The following is a 24034-nucleotide window of genomic DNA, read 5'->3' as shown; positions in this document are numbered from 1 at the left end:
AGCATGTCTGGAGGGGATCTCTGACAACCAATTCCTAGAGAGCATCTGTTGCCTTATTTAAAAACAGCAACCGGTCCGTCTCTATTGTGAACGCATTTTCTGACATTTCACTTCCTCTCCGCTCGGCTCCCGATTCAGTAGCGGCAGACAGCTGTGTCAGACGGCGGAGAAACTTTTGACATTGACTGGGAGTGACGAGGCAGTGCGAGCAGATGTCTTCCTCTTTGCTTTGGGAGAAACAGCATCCTTGACCCTGTCACGGCTAATTTTAGGGCTTGGCTTATCACAGCGCCAATGTTTATATCTCCCATTACACACACTGTCATTACAGGAGGGACATGCTTGTAATTATGGGTGCGTTTCTGCAGTCGGGATGTTTCCTGGGGGTCATGAGCATACCTCAGTGTGCGCTCACATACGAAATGTTGACGTACTTGTACTTCACTTGAGTATTTACATTTTCTGCTACTTTATGTACGTCCACTCCGCAGCACTCTGGAGGCAAATGTATTTTTTAACCTCAGTGCATTAATTTAATATCTTTAGTTACTTTCTAGATTGCATGTGTCATCAGAGCTAAAGCAACACATATTAAAATGAATTAGTTTATCTGTAACCAGACAAAAAAAAAAAAGACGTTGATTCTGATAATCACATCTCAGATCTGATAGCTGACCAGGCTGATAACGCCAACGCAGATAACTCCTAAGCCAAGTCAAAGCCAGACATACAGTTTGTACACACAGTACATGTAAATATATGTCTAATTTACTTGTACTTTTGATGCTTAAGCACATTTATTGCCTGAAAAATTACATTTCATATCAGAAGTACCATTTGCACTGGTGACTTTCACTTTTACCAAAGTCATATTTTAAGACGAACTCGACTTTTGGGTACTTTCTGCATGCAACACCATTGCACGCCATAACACGTGCTTTTTCAGAAGACGCTCAGACTTCCTCAAAAGCATGTTAGTTAGTTAGTGTTGATTTGGACACGTCCCTGCTACCCCGCCACACACTCGCTTCCTCTCGGCCCCTCTCTCCACAGCCATCAAAGCAGTGGAGCCTTTTTTCCCCCTTCATCCACTCAAAGACACTGCAGGCTTTAATTTTCTTTGAGCTGCTCCTTTCCACCTGTCTCCTGTGTTAAAATGGGTCAGTATTCTTTTTTTTTTTTTCTTTTTTCTTTCACCCTCTCTCAGCTGGTCTTGGATGTCTTGGTGCCTGAGCCAGTGTGCCAAACATGATCCTCACAGCTGGGTGAACACAGGAGAGAAGGGGAGGGCGACCCCTCTCCACCCCCTCCACCCCCCCCACACGCCTGCCAAATCTCTGCCCTGTTCAACAATGCCTCTTATGCGCTCGACTCATTCATGCACAAATACAAACACGAGGACACAAACAGACATAAAACAAGTGCCCAAAGCACACATGAGCGTCGCGGGGTCACTTATGCATTTTGCTTGCTTAAAACATTAAAAAATAACCGGCGTGTTTACTGCCTCCCCGGCTTGGCTGGAAGTAGAAGCCTCTTTCTTTTTTTTTTTTTTCCCCTGGCTCATCAGTAAATGCATCACGGCCAAGAGCCTCCCAAGTCTGCAACAGGGCAACATAAACACCTATCATCCCATTAGATTAAATGGAGAAGATGTCAGATGCTGGGCCAGGCTCCAGCCATTGACCCCAACACTATTTCCTCCTCTCATGTCCGTCTCCTGCTCTTTGTAGCTGCCTCTATATTTCAGCGCCGTCTCTCCTGCAGTAGTTCATCGCCTGTATCTCACTCAAGGCCGTCCTTTATGTCTCGCCGCCACTCTTCCACTTCCTCTCCAAGCGATAGTTGCAAACACTTTTATTGTGTCTTTCACAGCGTCGACGGCAGCGGCTGAAAGTATCGGTTAGATAAGATTATAACAACCCGGCAGACAGACGTTAAGTAGTCATAGCTGTGTAAACAGGAAGTGAGTGAAAACAATGACATGATTGGAAAGCGCCTGTGCAGCTACTGGTTGAGTCAGCACTGTCAGACGCTCTCTGTCATGTGAGGGAACTCCATAGGCTGAAGTAGAGTGCTTCGGTGATCAGGCTGCGATTGCATTATTGATTTATGCATAATGGTTGTTTTATTTCACCCACTGCACATGAAATAAATACATTTAAAAAAAATCCCAAAACTGGTGACTTTTCAGACTGATTCCATGTAAACCTCACTTAACTGGCAATAATGTCTGTCGATGGGCATGAAATCCCCCTGGAAAATAACGGAAATTATATTGATCCAGTCAGGCTCTCTGCTACTGTTTATCCATACGTACTTGGGTATTCATTAAAACGTAGACTTCTTCTAAGCGTTTTGGTTTTTCTTACACAAATAAACAAGGTTTTAGGACGTGAAATCTGACTCTGTACTGTCAGTGCTTACGTCCTGACGGGCAGAAACTGAGATGTGAACCAGTCAGCCAAGGAAGACTAAAAATGGCTGCTGACAATGTTTTACTAACAAATTATCCAAGAGGTTTCTAATAAGAGTAGTTACCTTTTCCCAGCCATATCCATAGTGTTATCTGTAGCTAAGCAACTGACTGGAGCATTCAATCTGCTTCCTGTTTATGGCACACTCCTGCCCAGTGTGTGTGAATGGCTACGAGATAGGTGCTTAATTGCTTTCTCTGTTAAAGCAACTCAATGTAGCTTTCTGGAAAAGACGGTTGACTGTTTAGTGTCTTCTCTGGGTCGTCAAATACTGACACAACAAAAAGGTTGTAGCTTTAAATGTCACAAAATACACAAAAAATGTCAACACAAAAAAACTCAAAAATATTTGAGAGAAAAGCAGCAAATGTTTGTTATTGTATTTTTTATAATATTTGTTGTTTTTGCAGAAAAATGACAAAAACACATTCTCTGTGGATTAATTTATCAGTGAATCAGCTAACTGTTACAGCATTTGAATTACATTTAATCCAGTTTGAACTTGAATTAATTTATTAGTCGTTGCACATAATAACAATGCTGTATTAATGATCTTAAGGCTTAATGGACTGTTGCTATAATCAGCTTTCTCCCTCTTCCTCTCCCAGGCGGAGTTGACGGGCATTAAATGGCGTCGCTACGGCTTCCGCAGCAGCGGCGAGTACGGGCCGGTGATCTCGGCCCCGGCCCAGGACGACCCGGTCCTGCGCAGCTTCATGCGCTGCGTGCAGGCCAACCTGCTGTGCGTATGGCGACGCAAGATCAAGCCCGACGCCAAGGAGCTGTGGATCTTCTGGTGGGGCGAGGAGCCCAACCTCTCCGACGTCATCCATCACGAGCTGATAGGTGAGAGAGAGATGAAGGATGAGGCCGCTCTGTTCGATCCATCTCAATTATTTTTCCATCCCGTCGGGCTTCGCCTCAGCCTCCGCTGGTGCTCTGAAAGTTTAGGTTGGAGGCTTGTACAGACTGTAACATTTTATGGTTGCTCTTTATTATGTTTCATTGGATTATACAGCCTGAGGAATGATTACACGGAGTGTCGTTGTGGTTTTAGCAGATTTTTTGTGTCAGAGTGACTGAGGAGTAGTGAAATATATACGTCTTGCGTGTCTTACAGCTAGATGTGCGACGTGCGTCTGAGCTTCATGGTGTGACATAAGGCTCGAATGTTACACATGAGCTGTATTGTCTCAACATAGAGTGGGCTTCAGTATTATGCAAATTCAAGCTGTTTAGTCTGCTGCAGAGGCAGGCTGCGTGCTGTTTGTTTAAGATGCGGCGGGGGCATTGATCTGCTTTGTGTGGAGTCGTCCTATATTTGAGCCTCATATAGCACATATCTGAAATGTGTTTGCTTTGTGGGTGCAAGTGTTTACACGCCGCTTCAGGACTATCACTATGATGAAGCACACGGGCGACGGAGCACTTTCTTCCTCACCAGTGTTTACAGTGTACGTGAGTGTGTGTGTGTGTGTGTGTGTGTGTGTGTGTGTGTGTGTGAGACTGTGAGCGCGTGTGAAAATTACACCGAGATATCTCACTTGAGAGAGTGCTACTGTCAGCACTATTGTCCCTATTTATAGAAACGTTTTCATTATCTCACCGCGCACGTGCGTGGAAGTCCAACATATCGACTAAGCCCCGGGAAGAGGAGGAAACAGGAGAGGGATTATATTGGGTTTGGTTAGGCTGAACAACAGTCAGGAGGGAAGGAGGCAGGAATATTGGATGGAGAGGTGGAAGCGATAGCGAGAATCTCAGTCCTCTGTTACCTATTAAAGCTCGCTTGATGTGAAAAGGCCTTTCAGGCACTGCAGCAGATATTTGACAGATGTTCTCGCTGCCGTCGGGGAGAGCCCTTCACTCAGACTCTACAAGCATGTGTAATAGGGGAAGATGCGCTGTAGATTTCAATTGAGGGCGAATACAACTTATTTCCCTGCTTTGAAAAACATCTTTTTTTTTTTTAGCTTCCAAATTCTTAAATTCCACTCTATTGTATGTATGATGATGGTATTTGTCCTGGGGTTGTTGTTGTGGTGATTTTGTTGTGGCAAGAACTCAGAGCAGAAATTCATCACCTGAAGCTGTATAACAAGTATGAGGCAGTGTGACATTTTCGCTTTATCGCACCGGTTCTTGAGCTGTTAAAGCGGCTCTGTTGAACTTACGTGCGGTGCAGGAAGCCGGTCGTTCGTTCACGACGGTGGACTTGCTTCCTTTATGAACGTCAGCTACTGTCGCTCTGTGTTTGTGGAACGTTCATAAAGTCACATCCTTTGAACTGTCTGACCCGAGTCCGTCACAAAGAAATCCACAGTACAGCAGGGTTGAACAACTTAAACGGATCGTCTACAGACCTGTAAAGGCGACTGTGAGAGATGGGTAAGGTCTAATTTTTCATGTCACATTACAATCCGGCCAATGAAAAAAAAAAAGGGGGGGGGGTTTAATACATGTAAATTGCTACAAATTGTTACACAGAGCCCCTTTGATGGAAGCCTAAACCCCTCAATTATGACTTGCACACCGAGCTCTAATAAAGTTAATAATCTCGGGCCTGTTTGATTACAGCCATTGATTAATCTGTATTGAATTTGTGTCACTAGTCTGAAGATTTTGTCGCCAGCCATTAATATATCCGCGCCGACGATGGAGATATGATCAGATAGTGAATGTTAATCACAGATTCGTCTCCCAAGTCTGGATTTATTACATTTACGCGGAAAAATAATCAGCTAATTTGGAGTCAAGTCAGCACTAAAAGGAAGAAATGAAATGTGACTGCCCCGACTTCAGGCGCAAGCACATTTTGACATTTTGTCTTCTTGACTTCTGCTGTTGGGATTTCTCATTTGTCTCATTTAGGGCTGCAACTAATCACCATTGATATTGTTATTGTTTGACTTGTTGATTAATCGATGAAATAGGTGTTTCCCACACATAGACTACACTCGGGCTGGCCAGCCAAGTATATTTTATTAACCATTTTTGCATTCTTTACTTTGTATTCTTTTGTTCTTCTGAGACACCCCAATCGATTAATTAGTGGACTGTGTTCTTTAGTATTACATCCCTCCTGTTAATGTACTTATTGTGATGCAACCTCGCCATCTTACTGTACTTGTACTGTAGTTTCACTCGAGCTTGTAAGTGCACATGGCTGTTGCTGTGTTATTCAGTGCCACGTTGAGTTTGATAGTTTTGACAGGCTACACAATTAATGACAAGATTCCTCCACAGGCAGCAGACACTTAGATTTACAATACCAGGAGTCTGGATTACTGTCACAGCCTGGGTCTGATTAGAAGCTGGAACAATTGCGACATGTCTTGTGATCTAAAAAAGTTAATATGTTCCTAATAAAGCATTTATTAACTTTACTGAGGCATTGCCCTCGTTTTAGATTGGAAAGTTGCTAAAACCCTTCCAAAAAGCATAGTTAATGACAAATGAATACATTGAAAGCATGGATTAATCTTAAAAGATTAAGGTTCAACAGTGACATAAACGGTAACCTAGATAAACCCAATAACATTTGTAGAACCGTCCAGTCTTTGAATTTAAAGGCTGTTTCTTATTTATCTGTCTTGTGTTAACACATCGGTCCATAATAGAGAGTCTGTGCTAGCGTGGAGGGCCTCCTGAGGATCGCTCTACAACAGATATTCAAACACTCACACACACCCTTTGCCACACACACACATGCAGACACACACGCTGCATACAATTATGTTAATAAGGCTTCTTTACCTCTCATGTAAAATTGCGCAGGTCTCCCTGTATAATTCTTTTTAAGCTTCGGAAATAGCACACAGGGTGTCAGGAGGAGTTGATAATTGTTAATTAACGTGACGCTGGATCTCCTCCAAACTAGACGCGGTCGTAACAAAGGGAGTATCATTGTTTTGCCAAGTCTTAAGAGAGCTCCACACCTGAATTTCGGCTCACTGTGGGAATGTTCCATGTGTTAGATTTCTCTCTCTGTCATGTCGCCTTGACTTCATCTCCCTCTCTTCTCTCTCTCCGAGGTGTCAGTCTGTTCCTTGTGTGATTTCTTCTTCTCTGTTCTCTGGCTGACCCGGGCCTTACATGATGATAAAAAAAAAAAAAAAAATCTAGTCTAATCTAGATTTATTGAGGAGACGTGATATTGGAGCTAAAGCCTTCAATCTGAATGCGGCGTTTGTTTATACCTCACAAAATATTTGCGCAATATTTTTTTCTGCTTTCGGGACAAATTGTTCCCTTCAGATGGTTTTTACAGTGTTCGGACTCACTGGAGAATCAGGATCCGGCTCTGCCCTTATATTATCAACAAACTCTCAACATAAAGACTTTAATAATCTGCATCAGTTGCTTCTCATTGTTGTCCGCTGATCAAATCAGGTGTGGCACACCGAGAAGCTAGTTGTAACAAGTCGCTGCCGTCGAGAATACATGAAAGGATACAAGAAAGATGTGTGTTTTCATTCTGACACCGGAGACACTTATCCATTCAGAAATGCTGATTTCCACACGTTCGACTGAACAGCTAAAGCTGCCGGCTTGTCAGGCACGCCGAGTGTGAATAATCAGGATAATTATGTCTCCAGTATTATATCAAGTATTAAAGCAGCAGTGTGGACTGACATGTTTATAAATTAGCTGGCTAGATGGCTCACGGTGTTAGTGTGCCAGCAGAGCAGTGAATGGGTGAATGTTCAGAAGGTATGTTTGCTATGTTATGGTTAAGAGAAAGGCCACTGCCTGACGTAACAAAAAACAAAAGACAGACAGACAGCGTTCACCAAAGATATGCTATGATTTCAAATACACCGGCTCGGAAAAGTCACCACATTAAACTGTTGCTGACGCATTTCGACTGAATTAAAGCGCAAAAAAGAAAAAATTCAACCTCATTATATTTACACCATATTCATTATTTTTTAGTATGCCCGCCGGGGGCTATTAGACAGATATAAACATTACTATCTGTGTAGCGATATGCGAAACCTAGAAAAGTGCCTTCTGCGCTCCAACAGGTGGGATTAAGGGGTGAGTTCGGTGCAGCTGGCTGAGGAAGGCTGCAGAAATGTGCAGGGAGTTGAGAAGACAAATGAGCCCGCTGACAGTAATCAGCAGGTAACAGGGACACACACAATCAGCCCGGGCCTGAACATATGTAACGGGTCATTGTTTAGAAAAAAAATCTGAAAAGGTAATTTAATAATTTACGATGTCACACAAAATGCTGTCAGGAGATTTTTTTCCTCTGTAACTAAGAGCCTCTTAAGTTGTCATTGCGGTATTTCCTAACGTTCACTGGCAGATTTCTCTGCGAACACATTATGACTCTATTAATTAATCCAATTTTGCCCAGTGGCCACTTATGGTATTGCAGCAAAAAATTGCATTTATAAAAGAGACAATGCCAGAAACTTTTAAAGGACACCTTCTGTTATGAGTCTTTAATTCATGGATTGATTTTTCATTTGTAAAACTTTTCCTCAAGCTCAAAAGAGCAATTTATGTCATCACAATGTAAAGTGTATGGACCTGATGGGAACGTGTGGGCTGAGACAGAGGGAGAAACTCTCTGAGCATAACCACAAAGTACCTGTATATCGCATGCAATAATGTTTTTAACACATAGAAAGAATACAATGTGTAACACATGCTGAATTTACAAGAAGGCCAAATTAATTAAGAGTTTGTTGTGGACAGCCTTTCAACAAGTGTCTAAACTTTGGTCTGACTGAACAACTCAAACAATTGAATGATTTTATAAGGGGGTATGAGGAATTTCATCTCCTTGCTGTTGTTGACTGTAGTTGAAGTGGCTGCTTTGACCTGCAGCATATTGAAGTATGTTGAAGTTTGCAGTCTACTGTCGTGCGAATCACTCTCAAATCACCAAAACCACGAACGTTGCACATCATTTACACTGATGTCATTGTATGCACGGACCCCTTTGCCAGCTCCAACTTTGGTAACCTTCCTGTTAAAGGGCTTTTATTGAGCCAGTCAAACAAAGAGCCGGGCAACCACCATTAACATCTGCCCCATCAGAGCGCTGCGAGGGAAAAGTGTCATTCAAATTGTCAGATGTTATTTGAATAAGCTGCAAATAGCTTATGCATTAATGCTGAACCGTTCGGTAGATGCTGCACTATCATGCAAACTGAAGCGTATGCGTACACAGTCAGACATTGAAGGAAGATACGTGTTTTACCTATTCAGACTCGCTATTGCTCTGCTGCTGCTCTGGCTGTCCTGCTAACTGCACACTTTCAGGGGCATCGAGTGGTCCATCTGATCCAAGCTGACAGGGCAGATCCGGCTAGTTCACTCTAATTTGTTGTTGTTTGTTTGTTCATGAGGATCTCACATGCAGCTGCAAGTAGAGGAAGTAGATAAAGCCAAATTATGGTGACTGTCGTGACCGGAGTGTAGCGCTGTTCAAAAGCAAGCGCTGAGTGACTCGATATTGTATGAAGGTGTTGAATCTTTTCACCAGAGGTTGAGTCTAAATAAATCATGGCTTTGAGAGAGTGCCAGCAGTATGAGCAGCTCTCCTCTCCCACTGTTCTCTCTGATATTGTCTTTAAACATCACATTCAACACGCGGCGACTGGCTTTCTTAAAATCAAATGGCACCGGCCTATGTGTGTGTTTTTGTTTTTTGTGTGTGGGTTAAGTACAGTTTGCGAGGAAACAGGATGAATGTGTTGAAGCAAGGATGTCGCCAGCAGAGAGAAAATGACACACTTAGGACAGAGTCACAAATATGAATGCGCGCACACACAAGCACATAAACAGAATGTCATCGTGCAGACACACATTCATACAAAAGACGTGTCATTTACCATCGAAAGGATTTAAGCGCACACTTGCTGGGAAACGCAAGAGAAAGCACAAGTGTCATCACAGCTTGTACACACACACACACACACACACACACTCACAACTCATTCTCTGTGTTTTTAGGACTGGGTGTTGATAAGATGATTCATCATAAGGGCGAGTAAGTTTACTCATCTTTAAATTAGACTTTTTTGCAAACATTGTAAGGTAACATCAGCTTTTTGCGCATATTGCGAGACCCCAAATTATCGTGCAGATGATTCATTAAAAGCAGTATGTGCAAATTTTAAAGGTGCACTACGTAGTTTTGTCGCAGACATTTTAACCAGAAAGAAATATTTTTTTTATTAAGCCGTAATGGACTAAATAAATGAAACTCTCGGTTTTCATTATTGAATAAACTGAATAAACAATATGACATTGAAGAACAACACAATTTCATATTGTTTTGACGCCGTTTATATGTGGCGGACCCTGCCACATTTCTAGTATCAAACAGTGTTCTGGGGACCCTATTGTCCTCTGAGAACACCTTGTGTATTCAGTTATGCACACAATCAATATTCAGAGTTTGTATTACCTCATAAATATCGTAAATATAAAAAGTCTGGGTTTGAATTCATTCTCTAAAACTACATACAGTAGTGTCCCTTAATGAAAATTAGCAGTAGTACCATTTTGTAATTATGGACTGTCCTTTTATGTAATCATTGATAAGACTTTTCCTGCTATGACATGTCATTAAAACAGTCTTGGAGGCCAGTCAGTGGGTTTTAAATGACATATTTGAACATGAAATCTGAGGATTAAACAGGTGCTTTAGGTCACCTTGGCGTGTGTGTGAGGGCGGCGGAACCTGTGAACAGCTGCTGGAGACAGCAACGTTAGTCAAAATTAAAGTGTTTCAGATCTGAGAAAGGAATGACTAAAAAATGTGTCTGAGTCGTGTCCGCTATAAACAAGCCTTAGTCACAGCTGGCTGCGTACAGACACAGTCAGCAGCCACATCACACAGACCAAAGACAGGCACTATAAGAGCAAATGACAGCCCACTTAGCCTTCGGGGTACGTACGTAAATGATTGCTTTTGAAACAAAACAGTGGGGGTGCACACATATGGCCAAGATTTAGGTTTGATCATAGTTTTCATTTAATCTGTTGGAATCGAATGGAAATATGATGACACAGTGGTAACATTTTTACTGGCAATTCACCTAAAGCACAGTGTACATTGTTTTGAGAAAAGGAATGGAGTTCAGCTTCAACTCCATTAGCCTCAGTGTTACATGATAATATAGTGTTCAGACAGAGGGTGAATAGATGTGCTGCAGCAGTGGACAGTGTGAGAAAAACAATGTGATTTTTGAACACAGAAGCATTCAGTGCTCATCACCACCGCTGGAGTTCCCCAGGGTTCATTTCCGGGCCCATTCCTCTTTCTGTTTCGACACTGTATTCTTTACATTCAGTCCTCTGACAGCTGGGAATATGACGAGTGGGGACTGATAAGGTATCATCTCAGCCGAGTGTAGTTCACCTGTTCTCAACTCTATGCTGCTGTTTTCCCTTTTCTTAAGACCTCCCCATCAATACTGACAACACTGCAGCGACACAGAAAAACAAAGTGCCGTGTGAGGCCCACATCACAGTCATGATCTGAACCTATCCACAAACCACATTACAGAGACTTTTCTTCAGTTCTTGTATCTCAACTCTGAAGGTGCAGCACGAACTGTCCTCAGTGTCCCTTGATTTCCCCTGTCGCATTGCTCCTACATCGTGTGCATGGCTGTACATACTGAAAACAAAACTCATACTTCAGGTCATGACCTAGACTTCTGTCCATGCTCTGTTCTGGTACAATTGTGCGATTATTTATCCCTGTCCCTGCAGTGGCCTTCCTGTCTCCTTTCTCCCCCGTGGTGGAATGACTTTCCCACCTGAGTTCGATGAGCGTGAGTCATTACCGCTTCAAAAAGTCACATCTCTGACTCTTGGTCTTGTTGTAATAAACCTTATTTGCTTTGTCTTGTCAGATTCATGTAATATTGAACCTGAAGGCTTACTTTGTGACCAAGGTAGTGAAATACGCAGTTCTAATAGTTAGACGCTCAAGGAGGTTATGTTTTCAGTGATGTCCGTTTGATTTCCCTGAAACTTGGATAGAGGATGGGTCTCAGCCCAGAATAGAGTCCATTAACTTTTGATGCAGATCCAGGATTTTTTTCACTTACTTTATTGAGATTTATTTATCTTTTTCGTTAGTTTCTCAGGAAATAATGCCTGGTGATCCTGATGAGTCCAGGCAGAATCAGCTAATGGGACCACTAGCTGCAAAGCTAGCTGGGCTAAATAGCAAAAGAGCCGCACTAGCAGTAACTGATTTACTGGCCCTTATTGGTTTGCGATATGAATTTGACAGGTTGTCAGTCTTATACATATTGTGCTTATCAAGTCCACGGGAAATGAAAGTCAGTGTCACTCACCACCACAATTTATCGTGTTTCCTGTAAAAACAATCAGGTAGGGAGGGACTTATTATTGTAGCCAGTAGCGTTAGTGATGAATGTGTGAATAATGTTTTGTACAGTAATTGCTATTTGCCTATGTAAGCTCATGTGACATTTAGTTACAAGAACATGAAATGACTGGATTTTGATATAAAAATACAAAGAAGTGGATTTATTTGGGATTTTCTCGGCATATGTTGTTTAATAGATGCACAAGGTGTATGTGATCTAAAATGGAAAAAACTGCATTTTTCTTTTGACTTTAATATTCCCCTTTTTAAAAATTGTTTTCTGTTAAGACGCATTAAAAAAAAAAAAAGCTTTCATTAAATTTGTGGATGCCCATCATCATAGATAAGGACTCATTAATATGTGTTACAGGCACTGAACCCTACAGTCTCTTGCAGTGGGCTGGTGACTTATGAAATTCAAATGATTCCCCCGTCACGCTCATCACAAATTACTGTGAATAAAAGCATCAGCGGGATCACAAAAATGGAAATGTCAGGTTGGTTTGTTGTCGGCCCACAGAAATGCTCGATCGACGATGAGACAAGAGGAGCGTAATAGGATTGATTGTGGACTCGGCTGAGGAGTGTGTGTGTGGGTGTAGCGCTATCTAGTTAGGAGTTTCTACGGTGGAAAACTGAGGGCTGATGACTTTGATAACACCATAGGCGGTGCTCCTGTGTGCCACCAAAGCAGCATGTGGTCAAGGTGAACGCAGGAGCGGGAGGAAAGAGTGAGAGGGGCCATTCACTGAACACTGTGTTGCAGGTGTTAGCATATTAATCCGCGCCGTAAAACCAGAATCGTCTCATCCTAATCAGATTCATGTAAATTAAACGCACGCATGTTTGTCGCACCCATACATGAAATGTCTATACCTTTTCTTCTCACCGAGCGTCGGCTCTCCACCACCCTGAGATTTTCCTCCTTTCTGTCTTGAAACTGTAGTAAAGCTGAGAGGAATACAAAGTGGGGGTAAATCCAGCAGAAAAAGGTTCTGACTGGAATCAATCCTAGCTGGGGGTGAATGTTGTTCCAGAGAGGGGAGTCTTAACCACACTGTCTCAGGGAAATTATGTGCATACTTAATTCGAAAGCTAACTAAACAGCACGGGGATACGAGCCAGGAGAGAGATAATTAAACACTGTGTCTTTGAATGTATCATTTTACATTAGCAGAACTGACAAATCACTCACCTGCGAAGCCCCCCCCCTTTTTTTTTGGGGTCATTATCTTCCTTCCAGCGTCGTCTGTTCGTGTATTTTCTGCTGCTTGTCAAAATGAAAGCGAGCGAGATAGCGCCTTGTTAAAAATAAATAAATAAAAAAAAAACCTGGGTCGTGCAACGTCCATTATCAGCTTAATGGTTGGGCTGGTGCAACAAAGATATGTGACCAACAAGTGGATTAGAGCTGCAATGCTTATGAGAAAATAATCAGAGATAATGGAATTAGCAGAGCCGAGAGAGGGGCTGTGAATTGGACATAACTTCAGGCAAACAACAAGGGAAAAAAAAATAAAAAAAATCCCTGCCAAATATGTAGGAGAGTGTGTGTCTGTCTGTCTTCGGCTGCAGCTGGGTGCCATGCCCTTCATAAACAGAGCTGGTTGCCATATTTTGTGACGCTGGAGGGGTTGTGGAGTGTGTGTATACGCACACCGTGACAGATTCCTACGTGTGTGTGTGTGTGTGTGTGTGTGTGTGGGTGGGTGGACTGCGACGGTTATCATTCCTTGTGTGTGTCCGTAATTGGCCAGGAGCATGCGTGTGTGTGTCTGTGAGGGCTGGCAGAGGTCGCAAGGTAATTGTCCTGTGAAAAACTGGTTGCCAAATGTGTGTGTGTGTAGCAGAGCTCAGGAGGGAGGGCTAACCTCTGCCTCCATCTGTCCACGTCTGGCTGTGAACTCATAATCTGGCCTGTGGAGACAAACCCTCTTCACCACTTGCCACCTGCTTCAGAAATACAGGTTAGATTGAGGTTATTACTGTTATGGATCCACTGGCGAGGAGGATGCTCGGTTAGCGCATGAATTCTGGTTCATTTTCAGGGATCGGAACCGATGCCATCGTACATCTGCTGGTAATGCAGCTTCAAGTTTCAGTTTTGTTGAGAAAGTGCTTGATTTGGTCTAATTGTGTGCTTCTGACATCCCTCACCTGTTTAAAAGCGGAAGGCATCAGCCAAAAAAAAAAAAAAAAAAAAATGTTAGCGCTCATTACAAAAGAATAAAGATGCAGCAAACACGAGCTTCAAAAGACTTTCTCTGTTTTACTCTGACAGTGAACCAGTTCACTTTCAGTCGAAAGCTGAGCCAGATGAGATAAATGATTTTTTATTTGGGAGACGTATTTTAAACACCTCCTCACTCAGAGCATTATAAAGTCTGTATCATTAAAGGAACAGTTTGACATTTCGTGAAATACACTTAGTGAGGTGTAAACACGACGAGCTGTGGTTTAGCTGAGGGTAACATGATGAACTATTTCATGTCTCCGCCGGTTTCCTGGCAACCTCACGGTGATGACAATACTCCAGGAAGTCGCTGCACCCCTGCCAAGAAGTTGTCTGGCACGTAAACCCACCGTGAAACGTTTTTATTCGCACTTAGATTTTGGTGCTGATTAAACGATCAAGATGTAATTAGAGACGCACCGGTACAAGCTTAATGCACATATATATTGGTATGGCTGTATATGGTGACAGCTCATTCCTCAAAAAATAAAAAAAAACAAGTAATGCACTACAAATAACTTGTTTGTAGCGTGACAAAAAGCAACATCCCGACACCGCCTTGGATTAGAATATAAAAACAGAATATGGACCAGATGCGTTTGCGGCGTGAGAGTGATGATTTTCTCGTCTAGCTGTCATCAAAAAAGTGCATCTAGAGCAGATTTTTGGAGCACGTGTGCAATTTATGGCGACCTCCCTGCACTACATATGTGCAGTACCGTCACAATCTTCTACTTACGGCCCTCTTAGAAACGGTGACCGATTAAGTGTGTCTTCTCGAGTGCGTCTCAATGGCAGCGATTGTTAAGTTGAGTGGAGACCGTCGTCCATCTCACCTCACTGATTGTCGCTGCCAGGATCCAAACCGGTGATCCCCAAAGTGCCGTCTCTTCATATACTCCTCTTGTGCTTATGATGACAGTGAGCGGCAGAATATACTGCAAGCTCTAACCTTTGAGGTCATGTTGGGGCTGACACATCCTCAGGTCCGTCATTATAGAGAACACGTTCAAATCTGGGAAGTAGTTTATGATCCCTTCTTTTCGTGTCTTCCCTTTACTTCTCTTTGTTATCCCCCCTCCTTCTTCTGTCTCCACCTCAGCTACCCAGCCACATTGTTGCTGATATCATCATAATGATAACACACAACGGTAAATTAACAGGTGAAGAAAGAAAATCAAGTGAGATTGTCTATATATCAAGGGCTTTGCAGAGTTCTCCCTCCCCGCAAAATGTGTCGTGCCAGCCGATCCTCCCGGAACAGGTGCCAGCGAGCCGACAGGAAAGTGTGTTTCTGACCTGATAATGTGGCTGAGAGTGGTAGTTTACTTTCACACAAAGGTTTTGGTGCCTCTTGCCCTCTTTATGACTCGCGGTCATAAATCCGGTGAATAGCAATCGGATGAAAGGCGCTGAAGATTAACAAGATTAACAAGACGAGGGCCACGCGGGTCAAATCGGCTAAAATAAAAGAGGCAGGAAGTGAATAAAAGAGAGAGTCGGTGAAAGTGAGAAACACCTCAGTGGAAAGGTATTTTTCAAAAAGAAATATTCATTGTTGGAAGAACAGCAGCCTAGTGCGAGCGCATATTCATCACCGCCGGCCTTTCCCTTCGTTGCAACGATATGACTGTTGCGCTGAAATGTGATAGAAAACATCTGAAAACGCAGCCCACGTTTTTTTTATTTATTTTTTTTTTTTACCTTTATTGAACCATCTGAAGCTTAACAACACTCTAACAGAGACACGTTTAAATACCCTGATTTATTTTAGGTTTTTGTAAAAGTCCTGCCCTGATCCAAAATGACTCCTAAACCCCATTTCTGTGTCAACAAGTTTTTCTTGGCAATCATTCTTTCCTCTGACGCTCGCCTCTTCCAGCCCTCTCTCCATCCCCCCCCTCTGCCCCTCCTCCTGCTACTCCTCCTCTTTTCAGGCTTTGTTGTGCTTTATTTTTCCTCTCCTCCCTTGTTTTTGGGGTTGCTCCCTGTGATGTTAGGGTGGCGCATGTCTGCGAGCACGCTCAGTTTTCTTGGCAAATAAAAGGTGGGGGTGTACGCTTGCCAATCATGGCCTACTCCTTCTCTTTATTCCTTCAGGGGTTTGTCTTCGGAACAGCTCTCAGAAGCAAAAAACTCAAACAGAGGGAATGAATAATTAGCCTCCCAATTTTTTTTTTTTTTCCTTGAATCGGGAACTAGGTCGCCGGCTGTCTCAACAGGGAACGAACTCGCTGAAAGAGGGAGACCTACGGAGGTTGTGAGAGCCCCCTGAAGGAATGCTGCTTCACCTACCGAGAGGGACACAGAGCCAGAGAGAGGCAGAGAGAGGACACAAGCGTTTGACTTTTCTTTCTGTCTTTCTTTTTTTTTTTTTTTTCCTGTCTGGCTTTGGCTGGTGAAAAAGTGAGTCACATGTGGAAAGCGGCGATTCCATGATAGCAAAAAAAAAAAAAAGAAAAAAAAAGAAAAAGAAAACAGGAGCAAGAAAGAAGGAGGGGGAGGAGGGGCGGGAAGAAGACGAAGGAGAAGAAGGAGGGGTAGGACAAGGGAGAGATACATGTAGTGTGAGAGAGGGAGAAAGGGAGGGGAGTGTGTGTGTGTGTGTCTGTGTGTATGACGGGAATTCATGCTTCAAAAAGAAGAAAAGAGGTGGTTTGTTTGGAGGGAGACGAGAACATCTGCGATTTCTCTTTGGGCAGTTTAGATAAGCAGTTGGTTTGTCGTTCCGCACATGTTTCTTTTTGGCCCCCCCCCCGTTCCCGTTCCTTATTCGCCAATCCTGCCGGCGAGAAACAACATACACTTATTTTGTAGGAAAAATTGGTCACTTCACACCTCCTGTTCACATCTCTCTCTCATCTCATAAAAATCTTGCGAGCGAGGATCAGTCTGTTCCCTCGGCGCGACTGCGTCTCGACAGGACGGACAGATGCACGAGGGTGCTGTCACACATTTGCTCGCGAATTCGTGCCGCAAAAAAGAAGGAAAACTTTTTCCCTCCGACTTTTCCTTGACAGGCGGGGGTAGATGTACGGAGGGAGAGAGAGAGAGAGAGAGAGAGAGAGGGGAGGGGAAGCGAGCGAGGAAACGAGGAATGGAGGAGGAAAAAATTGCCTCAGTCATGTTTACTTGTCTGTGAATTTGTGTGGAAGGATGGAGGATCTCTGATTTCCTTCCCGCCTCCTCTTCATCTCTCCACCCCTTCTGGGTTGTCAGGGCGTGGCCTGTGACCTCCTGACCCTGTGCCGGTTTGTGTGTGTGTGTGTGTGTGTGTGTGGGTGCTTGTGTGTGTGATAGAGAGAGAAAGAGAGAGAGAGAGAGAGAGAGAGATGAGATGGTAGGGGTGAAGTTTCCCAGCTGCACAAGGAAGGGGTGGGGGTGTACGTCTTTTTTTTTTTTTTTTTTTCCCTTTCGCGAGCTTTCAGTTTTGAAAGAAAAGCCACAAACTGAAAGAATGAGAGCTTTGTGTGTGTTTGTGTGCGAGGGAGAGAGAGAGGGAGAGAGAGAGCGATAAAGAACGAAAGAGATGGAGGGACTCAAAAAGGGATGGAGATAGAGAGAGAGGGAGGGAGAAGGAGTGCAGAAGGAGTAGAAAAGACGAGGGAATTGGGGAGCAAAGGGACTCGGTGTGAAGTTGAGTTGATGGGTGGGGCAAACTGTGAGTTGGAAGGGTGGAGGGAGGGGAAGTGAGAGGGAGTGTGACATTTCTATTTCGTGTTCAAGATCAACAGTCCAGTGCTAATAAAGAATACGAGTTTATGGGGGAACCCACAAACAGTTGGACTCTCTCTCTTCTGTTGTTTGCCTCTGCGGCTCCTTTCTGTCTTGCGACACCACAAAGATCGTGGGCTTACATTAATGCTGCCTCGGGTTACACACTTTCGTTTCACGTTTCAAGCCCACGATATCCTCTGTGCAATAAAAAAGCTGATAGTAAGTTCAGAGCGGTTCAGACCAAAGCACCTGAGAGTAGTCTGTACAAAGCTTGCAGCTTTCACAAAACCAAACGCCAGAATGCATTTCTGCAGACCATGGATATGTTGAAACTTTATGTTTGATATGTCAAAAACTTTACCTCCCTTTGTGTCGCAGCGTTCTGTTTCCTTAGGCTCAGTTTTACGTCGACAGTAAGTACTCAGAATTTGTAGAAATAACATTTTCGACATCATGTCAAAGATGTCTTACGCTTCCAGTGCACAAAGCTTCCAGGCAAGGTAGAGTATGTACAGTATCCATAACGGGAACACTAACTGCACAGCTAACCGAGCTAACTCGCTAACAGCAGCTAAAGTTTGCAGCAATTATCCGTTACTCTTGTCATAAGTTGTCTTCTATTTGTCCCTGTTTGTTTGAAGTATGAACTCAACATGTGGCCAGTTCTGAGTATGTTTGCTAAGGTTTATTTACAAAAAAAAGAAAACTTAGATGGGTTCAAATCTGGACGACTATGATTGCCATTGCGTCACAATAGCCAACGAGCGAGGCGTCCTGTAGCAGTGGCTAACGTCAGCTAGCAAGTAAAATCCCGCCTCCAACTCGTTCCTTCTGCTTTTGCTCTCTCTGCATCACTGCGTCTCTCTCCTTGCTGTTTACTTCAGCGACTTGTTGCACCAGTCTCTATTATGTATCTAGATTATGTTGAATATATTCAGTGGTTTCATGTTGACAGATCCTCAAACGCCGTTTCAAACAGTGGTCTCTGGCTTGGTAGCCGTCACGCTTAGCTGTCGCAGCGCAGGCATCTCACCCGCCTTCTGAGGTAAACGTCAGCTCGTGTAAAGTCAACTTTTATGATATGTAATGACACGCATTGTAGAAATGTTGATATGACACAAGCAAGACATTTTGCTCTGTGTGGGTATTATGTCTTAATGTATGTTGTGCAGAATCCTTTTGAGGCATTTCTTTTTATTCTGGTCAGCATGAATAAACCAGGAAATATATCAGTGCGATACTAAGCAGCATTAGTGATGTTCGCAGTGGGTTTTGAGGCTCTCAGCATTTAGAGTGGATTGCAAAAAAAAAGAAAAAAAAAAAAAGCATCGAAAACAAAAGATTACTCTGAGCAAAAAGCACAGAGAACAAAGAGAAAGACATGTTTTTGTTTGCATAAATAAATAAGAATAGCACTCCTCCACATTTTATTCCAGTCTGACTTGAAGATTGGTTTTTATTTTGCTTCAGGACATCGGTATTATGATGTTTTCAGACTAAAGCCAAATTTATTTAACAGCAGAAGTGACTCAAAAATGAAGCTATACACGCACGTATTTTAAAATAAATAAACGGAGGATTAAATGGAATGAATACTGTTGTTGTTTCCCCTCCGTCCTCCTTTCTGAAGACGAGCCAGCCGCCTTTGATTTCCGCAGCCTGTGTGAGGCCTCTCAGCCTGCATCAAGTGACTACAACGGCCAAATTGATTTTTTCCCCTGGCGTTTCTTTATCACCAGCATAGAAATGCTGATTTTTTGTGTCGCAGTAGCCACACAATCAGTGTGTGCACAATGGACAGCAGCTCTCCTGTGGGGACAGCTGTTTGTTTTAAACAATTAGTAATCATGAAAATTTAATTTTTAATTCTGGCTTCCTGCACATGCGGACGCATTATATACCAGCATAAACACAGGACAGCAGACTTTACTTTTAAAAGATTTAGTTACAGTTTGTTTACTTTTCCAGTGGCCAGTTGGAGTTGAAGTCGCTGCTCCTGCAGCGATGAGATGATTTTTCCCACATCCTTTTTTTTAAACGATGGTCTGTTCTTTCATCACCAGTCTCCGTCCATCCTTAATCTTCTATAACCACATTTCTCGCTCAAATAACAGGCCTGAGAATTTTGTCACAAAAGCTCGTATAATGAGACCCTTTTGAAGCCAAAAGTAGAAATTAGCGTTTTCTGAGATTCCCAGCCAGCACAGTGGAAACTGTACTTTTGGGTTTGTTTGTTTTTTTCCATTCAGGACATTTTCACAGACAATGCAGCAAACCAAAATCCTAATCTGTACAAAATTATATATACAGACTCGAGTGCGGTTAGGGGAGCGAGAAAACACGGACGAAACCGGATCAACAATCGATTCCGTCTTATCTGATGCGCTCTGGTGCGCCAATTGTGTCAGACTGTGTGTTGCCATTTGAGTGTTTGTTTTTTGAAGGAACGGCAGAGCGCTGTTGTCTCCACGCTGGTCAGATGTGTCTGGTTGGATGTATGGGTCCAGAATGCAGCATGGTAACACGCTACAATAACCATCATTAATGAATGGTCAATTTACAGGTAATTAACCATTAGTTGACAGTCATTTCACCGTTAATGAACAAGAACATGTTTTATAAACCATATATGTTGCAGTTATAAAGGTTTGGAGACAACAGTTGCAACTTGATGATATCTAAGATGGATGGACAACACCGTATTTATTAACTTGTTAGTTACTAAGTTGCAACTATACTACATGATATTTTTACTTCTACTCAGGTGTGACTTTTGGGTACTTTTTACAACACTATATACACTGGAGGTACAAAGCTCTCTGAAGAAGGGGCTGTAACCAAAATGTCACACAGCAGTAGCAAATATTCATGGGAGCTTCATCTCATGACGGAACTTTTTTTTCTCTTTTTCACTTACAAAACTATTAAAATCATGATGATGTGGCTTTTGTTGGTGTCTGTCAAACTTGACCTCCAGATGTCTTTTACATCTGGAGGTCAAGGTTGCAAGACAGTACTACTTTATTGCACACACATTTATATTTTTTATCAAAAATCTTCTCAGCTTCTGTGATATCCAAGGGGGGGTTGCACTTGGTCGTATTGTGATTGAAGTCATATTTAGATCAGTCGTGCAGCCCTCACATACGCTGGCAGGTAGTTGGATGTTTTTGAGACACTACTCACTATTCAGTTCTGCAAGTGCTCTGAGGACCAGACGCAGGCGCTGTCATGAATGAACCGCGGCTTGGCCTGCCTCGGAGAGAGGAGAGCTCTCCATCTCCTGCTCATCCTTAAGCGTGAGAGAGAGGGAGAGAGAGAACTTGGCTGTCAGTCTCTCTCTCTCTCTCTCTCTCTCTCTCTCTCTCTCTCTCTGTCTCTTCTCCTCTCCCCTCTAGTGGCAGTTAGGAAGCCCTGTGGGGTCCCGCTAAGACTCTCAATAGCTGCCCGGCCTCCCACCTCGAGGCCCATTCACTTCTAATGAGGTGCTCAAGTGTCTGCGGCTTAACATGAGGGTCAACACCACAGAAACGGGCCCTTTTACACCGCCAGCTCCACCGCTCTGGCAACCGCTAAAGTGATTAATGATATCATGCGCTTACGTTTGAATCTGTTTCACTTTAATGTGCGTCGGTTTCGAATCCTCATTAATATTTGGTGCCCCCTCTCTCCGTGTACGTGATTTTTAACTTTACGTCATCCGAAATATTTACATATTTCAAATCCTCGGGTTTAAATCAACAGCTTGGACTCTTTTCTTTTCACCCCTCGCGCAGTCGGCTCACGCGCTGCTACCTGCTTGACGCTTGACACGTTATTTTGACAGCAGCTGTTAGACGCTGAATGAATGGGCGTCAAAGGAGGCATCACTCCGCTCTGCCTGAGCAACACTCGAAACACCGAGGTCCCGGACAGACTTCTTAGGCGCTACAGATGCCGTCACAGACAACAAACCGGAGCCACTTTAGTCGCGGCCTCTCTCTCTCTCTCCAGTCACACACTTCACAAACCTCAGGAACCGCGGGGCAGATTGATTTTGATCGTTTGTCAGTCGGTAAACGTCCGTAATATGGACTGAACGCTGCAGAGTTCAGTGTCTAGTCGATGTCATGGCTGGTGAGAAGGAGGACTTCATTAGAGGTGAAAGTGGGCAGAAAAAGAGGAGGAGGTGTGGGATTTTTTTTTTGAGAGGTTTCAGGTCTGTTTCCTCTTGATTGCGTTTAATATTTTTCTTAGGTTCTAATTAGAGTCACGGGCTGGAGCGCTTTCTTCTCTTCGACTCTTATCTTCAGCCAACATCTAAAGGAAGAAGGATGTTGTTGCCTGAGAGTTGCGGTATGACTCATCTGTCTTTTGGTTAATAGGTTGTCTGGTCGTTTATTCTCTCATAGGCCAAGTTTCCATTCAAACTTAGAACAATTTTCAAAACGAACTTCCTGAATCAAAGCGAAAAAATGAAATGACAGGAGAGTGAACAACAAACAGTGGAAAATGTGATGAAGGTATGGTCATTCTGTGAAGGATGTGGTCCTCGCAGATGTTTTTCCCTCAGTCAGTCGTTTCCGTCACTCTATTTTGCGTTTTGTTTTTATCAACATGCCGACTTTTCCATGTCAGCCAGCTGTTGACTCTAGACTGTGATCGACCTTGAAGGCGTCCACAATCCAGTTTTCAGGCAAGTCGTGTGATTTAAAGAAAGCAAGTGGCAGAGGAGGAGGTCGCGCTACTCAAGAACCATCTGTAAAGCAGCATCATGTTACTTTCTTACCTTAGAATAACAGCTTCATAATCATTTTGATGTCTCAGCCCCTCTGCCCCCCGCATCGCTTCAAGGTACAAGCTTTCAGCACATTTCTGTTTGGTAGTTAGCGCCTACGTAACTTCTGACAAACAGTGACAGGCCTGGGATTTGTATTGACGACAGTGGTGTTGCAGGGCGGTGGGGGTGCAGCAAATGGCCCAAAATGCCAATTACCACATAATGTTGCTCTAATGCAAAATTGTGTTTTATGGCACAAGTGTAGAAACTCACTGACTATTTCAGGTCTGCTAGTGTCTACAGGGTGTTTAAAAAGTGTGAAGAAATACAGCAATTTGAATTATTTATAGTGACTGTGATTAGATATGTGTCTTTTTTTGTCCGGCTCACTATGTGAAACATATCTGTAGTGTTTTGACCTTTCCCCACTTTTTATTGCCTAAATTAGGGCTGTACAGTGGATCCTTTGACGTGCTCTGTCAAGTAGGAAATTAATTCTCCAACTTTTTTGCACATTTGTTATTTTTCATGACTAATCGTCGAGAGAACTCCAATCTCACATAATTTGTCCGAATAAGGGCTCTCGGACACGCTGGAGTTCAGATAACGATCGCTCTTGATCGCTCTATCAAACGAAGCGGGCCCTGTTCTGGCTGTCTGATAAAATAGACTCCTCCACAAAATCAGCCCAATCGTTGTAGTTTCTAGAATGATTTTATTCAGTAAAATACAGCTATACACAGAGTACAGCTATTCAAGTAATCTGGTGAAAAATCCTACTTTCTTCATATTGCGATACACATAACAGAAAACCAACAATAATCAACCAACAGCGATCTCAGTTTTTTTTTTCAGCTGTCGTGCAATTATTATTCATAATTGAACACACACTTATTGCACATCTAAAGAGGAGGGTGAGTCGACAAGTATCCCAGTGATCCTCTCCTCTCTTTCAGCCCCTTTTGTGCGACCCCTTCAGGGCCCATTTAAACCATGACTGACAATAACATCCATTCAGAGCGCTGCGATTCAATCTCAACTGAAGCACCAATGCATTGAAATCCTGGTGTAGATGGACCCAAGATGTTGGATAACAGCGTCCATCACACCGGAACCGCCGACGCGGCTGCTCAGGAAAACAACTGCTTACATTCAAGACGAACTGCTAACTCAAGTCGTCCACGACACATTCGGGCTCTGCGAGCAGAAAAAGCAAACAGTTGCTGTTACTTCCTGTGATTTCAGACGAGCAGGATCAATTCAGAGAGGAAACGCCAGAGAAGGTGATGGTTTTGTGCCGCAGCTTGAGAGCCACAACACTCAAAACGTGCAGGGGACACGCAGCATGAAAATAAAACCCTTGACTGATAATTATCTTCAGCAAATAGACCTGTAATAATAGAGGTTCAGGCACTTGGCAAAACCTGCTGTTTGTGCAGAGGTGATGATCTAAAAACAAACATATTACAGTGAGACCC

At 43.2% G+C, this 24034-nt stretch overlaps 1 protein-coding gene across 5 annotated transcripts in view; it reads left to right on the top strand.

Annotated features, from left to right (window-relative positions):
* Window positions 1–24034, top strand: part of LOC119030164 (mediator of RNA polymerase II transcription subunit 13-like) — an 86505-nt gene that overhangs the window by 17799 nt on the left and 44672 nt on the right. For all 5 annotated transcript variants that reach the window (XM_037117553.1, XM_037117552.1, XM_037117551.1 and 2 more), the window contains exon 2: window positions 3086–3323. In XM_037117553.1, the coding sequence (XP_036973448.1) occupies window positions 3086–3323 (238 nt within the window). The remainder of the gene's footprint in view (window positions 1–3085; window positions 3324–24034) is intronic.

The sequence above is a fragment of the Acanthopagrus latus genome, chromosome 12 (assembly GCF_904848185.1).
Source record: "Acanthopagrus latus isolate v.2019 chromosome 12, fAcaLat1.1, whole genome shotgun sequence".
Taxonomy (NCBI): domain Eukaryota; kingdom Metazoa; phylum Chordata; class Actinopteri; order Spariformes; family Sparidae; genus Acanthopagrus; species Acanthopagrus latus.
The sequence above is the reverse complement of the archived record's forward strand: the minus strand, read 5'-3'. Positions and strand labels throughout refer to the sequence as shown.